General features: G+C 44.6%; 2 protein-coding genes across 2 annotated transcripts in view; both read left to right on the forward strand.

Moving 5' to 3' along the window:
- Nucleotides 1-10,818, forward strand: part of LOC114768581 (protocadherin-10-like) — a 46,195-nt gene that overhangs the window by 4,613 nt on the left and 30,764 nt on the right. Inside the window, exons 4-5 of the mRNA XM_028960937.1 lie at nucleotides 7-317; nucleotides 4,391-6,775. Coding sequence (XP_028816770.1) covers nucleotides 7-317; nucleotides 4,391-6,775 — 2,696 coding nt within the window. The remainder of the gene's footprint in view (nucleotides 1-6; nucleotides 318-4,390; nucleotides 6,776-10,818) is intronic.
- The window catches only part of LOC114767954 (protocadherin alpha-C2-like), a 34,161-nt gene continuing 30,764 nt past the window's right edge, over nucleotides 7,422-10,818 (forward strand). Inside the window, exon 1 of the mRNA XM_028959926.1 lies at nucleotides 7,422-9,937. Coding sequence (XP_028815759.1) covers nucleotides 7,532-9,937 — 2,406 coding nt within the window. The 5' untranslated portion in view covers nucleotides 7,422-7,531. The remainder of the gene's footprint in view (nucleotides 9,938-10,818) is intronic.

The raw sequence follows: 10,818 nt of genomic DNA on the forward strand, positions 1-10,818 counted from the left end.
CACCAGGTTCATCTACTCGTACCTGGACACCATGCTACACCCCCACACACCAACACACAATTCAGCAGCCACAACCGCAGCAGCAGCAGAAGCATTCAGGAACTCATCCAAACCACCACGCCCAGCCAGACTACCAACACAATGTTTACATCCCCGGCACGCCCTCCGCCCACTGCACCCTCCGCCCCTGCCACAGGAGCAGCGACCTGGACGTCCACAACTCCTTCTCCACGTTCGGAAAGAAGAAGCGCTTCATCTCCAGCTATGACCCTCGAGACGACATGTCCACACCCGAAATCATCAACAATGACCTCTATAACAACTGAAGAGGCTGTGCTGAGATGGAACCCCTGCAGACTGCTGATGCTCACGTTTGTGAATCTGGTATTATTCATGACACTGATTATAAGCCCACCATGAACATAAACTACCAGTTAAAAGTTTGGACGCACCAACTCATTTATGGGTCTTGCATTATTACATTATAGCACAAAATGAAGACACAGGACAAGAAAAAGAGAAAAGAAAACAGTTGAACATTTCAGTCTCTCCAAACCGGGAAGCATTTGCTGTGATTGCAGCATTTCACACTCATGTCCTGAAGGTTTATGCTGAAAATGTTCTAAGAAATTATCAGCATCTCATGAAGGGACTTTTGATGATGACAATAGTGAACAAAGCAGCCATGAAGGTAAAAAGAGGCGACTCTGAAAAAACAGATTCATCAACCATCTCCTGATACAACAAATACTACATATGTTTCTTGCATTATATTCTTTAGTGGCCTCCATCTTAGTCTCCATAACAGCCACAGAGTAGCTGCGTCCAAACTTTTGACTGGCATTTACCTTATAAAAACGTTCTTAATTTCTATTCAGAAGCTCAGCTTTTTCACTGCAGCCTGCTCCACATGATACACACCATGAGTGAAACGCTGCAAAGGCTAAATGTATGAGGGAGAGTTTAATATTTAATGGTATGATCGAAACATTATTCTTATTATAATTATTTTGACAATCAAGATGGACTACTTTAATTATAGCAATACGTTATTGATTTTGCACATTTCATATCATTCCATGGTCCAGTTTTCCCAAATATAAAAATCCCATCCCCCACCATGTTGAAAAAAGCCTGCTTGTGATGTATCATATAAAGGCAACTCGTGTAAATAATGTTCTGAAAATAAAGTATTTTTCTGGTACAACTCAACGTTTTGCGTGATTCATCCGCAAAAAAAAATAAAAAATTGTTGTTAAAGTGCTGATCAGAAGATGTCCGGTTCACGTGCTTTGGCCTTCTCACTTTGTCTCGCATCTGTTTAATTCCCAATTTCCAAACGCGAAAGGAAGAGGCCTGTCGAAGGCTTTAATAAAGAGGCTTTAATTAGCTTTCAGCAGAGCTCGAGATGCTCCGTCCCCGCAGGACAGCGACGCATCCGTGGCCACTGCAAATGCTAACGTATGCTAATCAGATCGCTTTCTATTCCCCTTCCTTCACCCCGCGGAGAATAGTCTGGCTTCGTTAACAGAACAAACACAGGCTCCTTGCTGGAAATACCATTTTAATTAAAGCTGGCCAAACAGTCGGACCCGCGGAGGGACGAAGTCTCTCCTTCCAAAAATGCCACACCTGGACTGCCCTTTCCCTCTTTAATTTCACCGGGAAATGACTCCTGAATGTCAATAGACCGGCGTCGGCCATTTGCGAGGGGTAATTAGGTTCGTCGCGGCCTTAATGAGGCTGCGGTCTCCATGGTTTCGACACACTTTTCAGGACGTAAAGTTAACTTTTCTCCTGATTTGAAAGGATGACAGCTCTCTTTGAAATATCCCTTTCGTGCCCACAGTAAAGTTGGGATAACTTTACACAATAAACACAATAAAGTTGGGATAATCAACTTTAATAATAAGAAGAAAATACTATCCAAACTATTCTAGAACTAGTCTAGAACCATTTTGGAAACACACATTACTTTATTCTTTACTTTTGACATTTTTTACATGAAGTTGGCCAACAGTGTGCTGCCAGCGTGGATGTTGCCATGACACCTGCAGCCTCCATTGAAAAGTCTAATCACGTGTCTCCGACCCTTTGCATTAAACGCAAGAGCTGGTAGGAGCAACCTGCAGCCATTAACTCGTTTCTGCGTCTGAAGCATGCTTTAATGGTCTTTTGGGGCATTCGAGCGAACTGCTCTAAAAGTAGAACTACATAATACCTGAGTCCTGAGACTCTGATACCGTCATAATGAAAATGATCTTGGGTTCTGCTCGGTTCTGTCACAAAGAAGATTTCTATACGGATGCTGACTCCCTATCATTTATGTGCTGCACTTATTATTTTTTCTGTTGCTGAGGATACTTTACTTCACATTGGGATGCATTCAATATTTCTGGACACTAGATGGCATAATTTGTCCTACAAAGAAATTAAACATTTTGTTTTAATTATCACATAAATCCACGCAGCATTGGGCACCACAACAAACCAGTAAAAACAAATTACCGATTATTCTTACTGTCAAATATTCATCACATATCAATTGACCAAAAAGTTAATTTTTTTCAGGAAACAATGCCATCATTTGTGTAGAGGAAGAGACTCTGTTTTCATGTTGTTCCTTGAGCAGCAGTACAATCTTGTTCTCCATATGTAGACTTGTTTGCTTGTAGGAGATCATTCAATAGTTTACAGAGTTGGTAGAGACCATCTCTAGCACATATCTACATACTAACTTGAACATATCTACTGTTACATATCTACCATCCCTTCCTTTAGGCTGTTTTGATGTTGGTTAGCTGTCCTGAGTCCGCTGTTTTATTGTACCTGTTCGCACCCTGTAAATAAAAGCACTGTTTGTATGCTTACTTTGTTTGTGTGTGTAACAGTGGACGTCCTCCTCTCAACACCCTTGTGCTTCTTAGGAATGTGACATAACATATCTACATACTAACTTGAACATATCTACATAAGGTGGTAGTAGCTTAGTGGGTGAAACACTCGCCTATGAACCAGAAGAACCAGGTTTGAATCCCACTGACTACCATTGTGTCCCTGAGCAAGACACTTAACCCTAAATTGCTCCAGGGGGGGACTGTCCCTGTAACTACTTATTGTAAGTCTCTCTGGATAAGAACGTCTGATAAATGCTATAAATGTAAATGTACACATTAACATATCTACATACTAACTTTTTCTTAGTCCTGTACTTCACTAGTTTATCTGAGTTTATTTTAAAAAAGAAAGAAATATATATATAATTTTCATAAGGTCTACGTGTGTGTGTGTGTGTGTGTGTGTGTGTATATATATTATTTGAGAAAATAAATGAATGTTTGCATTCTCCTCTTAATCCCCCTAATTCTACGCCCTCTGTTATTCACCGAACAAGCAATTCGCTGTAATTTACACTGGTTGAACTTTAATAAAAGCAAAAACAATTTAGTAATTGTGTGTTCAGTTCTGTGGAATGTGACAATAGTCTGTAGTATTAAATCTTTTATAGTCATACATACATATGTAAATAAAATTTAAAACAATCCTTACTTACTTTCAGTAAACTACACACACAAACACACATACACATTTTATAACTGTATAAAAACTGACAAATATTCTGTCACATATTTATTTTTCAAATGTGTTTACAGTTTGAATGAGAAGCATGAAATATACTTATAAAATATACGTTTGACAAATATATTTTGTCATTCTTATATATATTCTATGATTTAACATATCAAGCCTAAACCTAAATCTAATATTATGAAAAGGCAAAACATTTTGATTGAATAAGATATAAAGAAAAAGGTTGCTTCAAATTTGTAAAAAAAAAAAAACTACCACTACACCAGTAAAGACAGTGACTGAAACATCATTAGATATATGGAACATCAGCATCATGAGGTGGGGATTCAGGACCCTGGAGAGCGGCGGCGGCGGCGACCAAAGGAACATGGCACTGATCACCTGAGGACACATGTATACAATAAAGTAATTCATGCAAGCGTATTTTAGTTCACAAAGTAATACATGGCATGCCAATACTGTGTTTTTAAATAAATATTCACTACATATTCAGTTTCATCATAATTTATTATACAAGATCAAAGAGAGAAATGGCAGAAAGAGTGGGGAGGGGTGCGCGTGTGCTGATGGTGTAAAACATTCCTCCTACATTTCGTGTCGCTGTTCACCAGTAAATGGTGCATTTTCCCCTTCAGCTTGGCAAGAAGAGACAGAGAAGCTCCAGCCCCAATTCAAACACCTCGGGAGCACCGCCGCCGCAGCCTCTTTCTCTTCCTCGTCGAATAAGAGTTCAGCTCTATGGTCAAATGTTCAGAGTATTCGCCATCAGTTCAGGAGAGATAAATAATCCGCCATGAAGCTGGATAGAAGGAGCCGCTTCCTTTTCTTTGTGTTGTGGGGGGCGACGTGGAGGGCTGCTTTGTCCGTGACCCGATACTCCATCCCGGAGGAAATGGAGAGAGGATCCGCTGTGGCCAACTTGGCCGCTGATTTGGGACTGGATGTGACTGGACTAGCCCAGCGCGAGGTAAAACTCGATGTTTTTCACAGTAAAAAATATTTAGATGTGAACAAGAAGACCGGAGAGCTTTATATCGCTGAGAAGATAGACCGAGAATACCTTTGTCCTATAAAAAACGCCATCTGCTATTTAAAATTGGATGTGGTGATTAAAAATCCTCTACGGATATTCAACATCGAATTAGAAATCACAGACATTAACGATAACGCGCCGCATTTCAGAATGGATAGGATCGAACTGGACGTTTCCGAGTCGGCCGCGCCGGGGGAGCGATTTTCATTACCAAACGCCGTGGACCCGGATGTCGGATCGAACACGGTGAAAACGTATCGGCTCAGCGAGAGCGAACATTTCGGCATCGACATCCACGCGGGAAGCGACGGCACTAAATACGTGGACCTGGTGCTGAAGAAGGCTCTGGACCGCGAGGCGCAGGCTGCGCACCGTCTCATCCTCACGGCGATCGACGGCGGCGCGCCCACGCGCTCTGGCACGGCCAGCATCGTCGTGCGCGTGCTGGACACGAACGACAACCCCCCTCGCTTCGACCGGCAGCTGTATTCTGTCGACATGAGCGAGAACAGCGCGATCGGGACGCTGGTCACCAAACTGAACGCGACGGACGCGGACGAAGGGCCGAACGCGGACGTGGCGTATTCCTTCACCCTGTACACCTCGGAGAAAACGCAGCAGATGTTCGACTTGAACTCGAACACCGGAGAAATAACGGTAAAAGGGACCCTGGATTTTGAGGACATGAAAATCTACGAGATGCACATCGAGGCGAAAGATAACGGGCCCATCCCGCTGACTGGACAGTGCAGAGTCACCGTGCTGGTGACGGACATGAACGACAATTACCCCGAAATCACCGTCAAGTCCCTGAAGAACACGCTGAAGGAGAACGTCCCGGTGGGTACCGTCATCGCCCTCGTGGGCATCAGTGACCGAGACACGGACGACAACGGAAAAGTGAGACTTTCCATGAACCGACACATGCCGTTTCGTCTCATTAACTCTTCGGACCTGCATTACGAACTTATAGTCTCGGAACCCCTAGATCGAGAAACCGTCCACGAGTACGAAGTGAACTTAGTGGTGACCGATAGTGGAACACCTCCACTGTCCGACAACGAGACTATAACCGTCCATTTGCTCGACGTCAACGATAACGCGCCCACGTTCCCGCAGTCCTTCTACACTATACAGGTCAAGGAGAACAACGCGCCGGGAGATCTGCTGAGCTCCCTGACCGCTTTTGATCCAGATCTTCACGAAAATCAATATCTGGTGTATTTTATCGTAGAAAAAGAAATCGCAAACACGTCCATGTCGATGCTGTTCTCCGTCAACCCAGAGAACGGGAACCTTTACGCGCTTAAAGCTTTTGATTACGAGATCGAGAAGGAGTTTCTGTTCCACATTGAAGCGAGGGACTCGGGCGTTCCGCCGCTTTGCGGCAACGTCACAGTCCACGTTGTTATTTTGGACCAGAACGACAACACCCCCGTTATTGTTTCGCCGTGGCGCGCACACGGTTCCGTGGTGGAGGAAAAGATACCGAGATCAACAGATAAGGGGACATTGGTGGCCAAAGTCATCGCCATCGACACTGACTCGTTTCAGAACTCCAGAATAACGTACCAGTTCCTCCAGAACACAGACGCCACCTTGTTCAGTCTGGACCAATACAATGGAGAGATCAGGACCACGAGGATGTTCAGCTACAGAGACGCGCGTCACCAAAGACTGGTGGTCATCGCCAAGGACAACGGAGACCCCGCGCTCTCTGCTACAGTCACCATCAAGCTCTCGACCGTGGAGACCGCCCTGAAATCCTATTCTGACCTGATTGAGGAGCCCCTCGAATACGACATTTTCTCCGATCTAAACCTTTATCTGGTGATAGGACTGGGTTCAGTATCGTTTCTGCTACTGATCACAATACTGGTCACCATCGTGCTGAAGTGTCAGAAGCCAAAGCCCAGCAAAGGCGCCCCTCCCTGCAGGAACAGCGTGATCAGCGAGAGGAACTCCACTATAGCCGACTCCACCCTGGTGTCCAACGACGCCTACTGGTACAGCTTGTTCCTAGCAGAGACGCGCAAAGGAAAGCTGGTGGTGAGACAGCCTGTGCCCAAAGGATCCAGATATTTCGTGTCCAGTATACCGAGGAGCGCGGGAGTGACCGACACCAGCGACTCCGCTGCTTCTACGCTTCAGGTAAGAGCAGAATATTTTCATAGTGGAAATGCATAATGTCTTATTGATATAAACTCACATTCCCTGTAACTGAAACGAGGTTTTGTGGAGATGACATTGTTCGGGAAAAAATCTTGCATATTTACACCTTTTGCAGCTTTTTCTAATAAAGACATGCAATCTATATATGTACACGAATTACAAATAAAAATTCAGAAATTCACAATAAAATTATAATATATTTTAAAATAGTGTGCAAAGGGAGTATATGGTGAACATAATTCAGAGAAAAATATATAAACAGCACAAAGCAGCGTCTTCAAAGCTTCAAACAAATATGTCTAATGAAATATTGTGTCCAAAATATTCTGACGTGCCATTAAAACCTGAAAAAATTGACTCTTTAAAAAAAAAATTATCTTTCGTCCCAGAACAGGACGATGAAATGAGATATCATAGGACACTGCAAGACATGATAAAGAGTTAGCCACTCACTGTATATATGCATACATATCTATCATTTTAGAATTCATTTTCCACCATGTCACGTTTTATTGTAGTTCTTTTGGTTTTGCGCACAGCGTCACTGTCCGCCAACAAATTCATTTTCGCTGTGACAATACGGGGCGGTTCAGTCAGAACCTCCCATACCCAGGCGGTGCTAAGCGACGTTTGCAAGGTCGCCCTTTGTCTTTTGCTCTTGGATATCGAATACAGACGCAAATACTTTTAATTTTCGATCCAACTGGCGACAAATGTGATCTGGGTCTGGTTGAAATGACAGGAATTACAATGGAGACGCGCGTACTGCGGAGGTACGTTCGCCTGTTTGTCGTTTTCGCTGCGGTTTTAAACGCTACCGTTGCGGTCACACACTATTCAATACCAGAGGAAATGGAGGAAGGATCTGTGGTCGCAAACGTCGCCGCTGATCTGGGACTGGATGTGAAGACGCTGAGCGGACGGAAGATGAGATTAGATATCATTGCTAACAAGAAATACCTCGATATAAACAAAGAGACCGGAGAGCTGTATGTTCTGCAGAAGATCGACAGGGAATACCTGTGTATCTCCAAGACCACGTGCTTTCTTAAGATGGATGCTATTATAGAAAATCCCATACGCATATTTAACATCGAACTGGAGATATTTGACATCAATGACAACGCGCCGCATTTCAGAAGGGACACCATTCATCTGGACATCTCCGAGTCCACCTCAGTGGGGGAGCGGTTCTCGCTGAACAACGCGCTGGATCCCGATATAGGCGTGAATTCGATCAAAACGTATCATTTGAGCGAAAGCGACAACTTCGCCATAGAGATCCAGTCGGGCCGAGACGGGTCCAAGTTCGCCGACCTGATTCTGAAGAGGGATTTGGACCGGGAGGGGCAGGCTGTGCACAACCTTGTTCTCACCGCCGTGGACGGCGGCGCGCCCGCGCGCTCCGGCACAGCCAACATCGTCGTGCGCGTGCTGGACGCCAACGACAACGCGCCGCGGTTTCCGCAGGACCACCACACCATCAGCCTGAGCGAGAACACGCCCATCGGCAGTTTGGTGGCCAAGCTGAACGCCACGGACTTAGACGAGGGCTCCAACGCCGACATCGAATATTCTTTCAGCCTGTACACCTCGGAGAAAACCCAGGAGACCTTCAGTCTAAACCCGAACAGCGGCGAAATTAGAGTTAAGGAGATGATAAACTACGAAGAATTAAGAATATATGACATGGAGGTAATTGCAAAAGATAAAGGAATAAATTATTTAACGAGCAAATGCAAAGTGACCGTTTTAGTGACTGATATGAACGACAATCACCCTGAAATATCGATTAAATCGTTCCAAAGCCCGATTAAAGAGGACGTCGCCGTCGGTACGGTGTTGGCCGTTCTTTCTGTCAGCGATAAAGACTCGGGAGAAAATGGTGAGGTTGACGTGCAAATACCTGCCCACTTACCGTTTGCGCTAAATAAGACGTCGCCCAACCACTACGAACTGGTCGTAACGGAGTCTTTAGACCGAGAACGGGTACTCGAGTATGATATAACTTTTACGGTTTCAGACAGGGGGTCTCCATCACTGACAGATAATGAAACGATCACTTTAGAACTTTTGGACGTTAATGACAACGTGCCCCGATTCCCACAGTCTTTCTACACCATAGCAGTTCAAGAAAACAACGCGCCCGGCGCCATACTAAGCTCCCTCACTGCCTTCGACCCAGATCTGCATGAAAACCAGAATCTTGTCTATTTTATCGTAGAAAGAGAGATAGTAAACACGTCCATGTCCATGCTGTTCTCCATTAATCCCGAAAACGGAAATCTTTATGCGCTGAAGACCTTTGACTATGAGTTGGAGAAGGAGTTTCTTTTCCACATCGAGGCCCGGGACTCTGGCGTTCCGCCGCTCAGCAGTAACGCAACTGTTCACGTCGTCATCGTGGACCAGAACGACAACGCTCCCATTATAGTGTCTCCATGGCGCGCGCACGGTTCTGTGGTGGAGGAAAAGATTCCCAGGTCTACTGACAAAGGAACTCTGGTGGCCAAAGTCATCGCCATCGACACGGACTCAGTACAGAACTCCAGAATAACGTACCAGTTCCTCCAGAACACAGACGCCACCTTGTTCAGGCTGGACCAATACAATGGAGAGATCAGGACCACGAGGATGTTCAGCTACAGAGACGCGCGTCATCAAAGACTGGTTGTCATCGCCAAGGACAACGGAGACCCCGCGCTTTCTGCTACAGTCACCATCAAGCTCTCAACCGTGGAGACCGCCCTGAAATCCTATTCTGACCTGATTGAGGAGCCCCTCGAATACGACATTTTCTCCGATCTAAACCTTTATCTGGTGATAGGACTGGGTTCAGTATCGTTTCTGCTACTGATCACAATACTGGTCACCATCGTGCTGAAGTGTCAGAAGCCAAAGCCCAGTAAAGGCGCGCCTCCCTGCAGGAACAGCGTGATCAGCGAGAGGAACTCCACTATAGCCGACTCCACCCTGGTGTCCAACGACGCCTACTGGTACAGCTTGTTCCTAGCGGAGACGCGCAAAGGAAAGCTGGTGGTCAGACAGCCTGTGCCGAAGGGGGCGAGGTACGTCGTGTCCAGTATACCGAGGAGCACAGGAGTTACTGACACCAGCGACTCTGCTGCATCCACACTACAGGTATGACTAGCGATAAGCAGTAACTTTTCCTTTCATGTCATTTTTGTCACTCTAAAGATAACAGCTCATTTTTTTACAGTTACATATTTTCTTTTTTTTACTGTCAATTCATATATATGATTAACAAACAAGAAGGTAAAAGAGATTGACATCTAGCTTTTTGTGTTCGAAACAATGGCCATGCTTGAATATTTATCTCTCAGTGAAAAATAAGAAATAAAAGTAATTTACCATTTTATAGTCCTTTTCCAGTATTTCTTTCTCATAGTGTAAGTAGGCAAACTGTTAACACGTTTACTGCACAGAAATGTGCAGAGATTCACTCATTTCCATGTAAAAGCACGAACTAAACGAAACATCAATACCGCAGTGTTTATTTTGTTTTAAAATGTATTGCTGTAATGTCACCATTCCCTGTTTTCACCAGGCCGGTTCTAGACAGCTATACTGTATACGAGGGGGCTGACAGAAATGTGTATGTGGTGGCGACAGAGGTTGGAAATGGGTGACATGGGGTGATCTGGATAACTGTTTTTGTCATATACCTGGTTTGCACTTTGTTAGGCCTCTACCCTAAGACCTGTCCAACTTGGGTGTCCCATCTGAAAGCTGACCACATGACCAAACCAAATATTCCTCATCAGATTATAACCAAAAACATAACATTTACAAATACTTCTCTCCATTTCCAATATTAACGAAACTAAAAAGGGTGGGCATACTTGAAAAGGGATGCATCTCACAGCATTAACTTTCTCTTTGTCATCTGATGGAGAGGAAAGGGTATAAGTTTTACTTTGTGTCTGGGTCCTCCATTCGGCTACGCATGAGACAGACAGATTGTCTGTGGGATCGAGAAAGTATCACGGTTCCTTTTTGTT

This window comes from Denticeps clupeoides, chromosome 18, assembly GCF_900700375.1.
Source record: "Denticeps clupeoides chromosome 18, fDenClu1.1, whole genome shotgun sequence".
NCBI classification, from domain to species: Eukaryota; Metazoa; Chordata; class Actinopteri; order Clupeiformes; family Denticipitidae; genus Denticeps; species Denticeps clupeoides.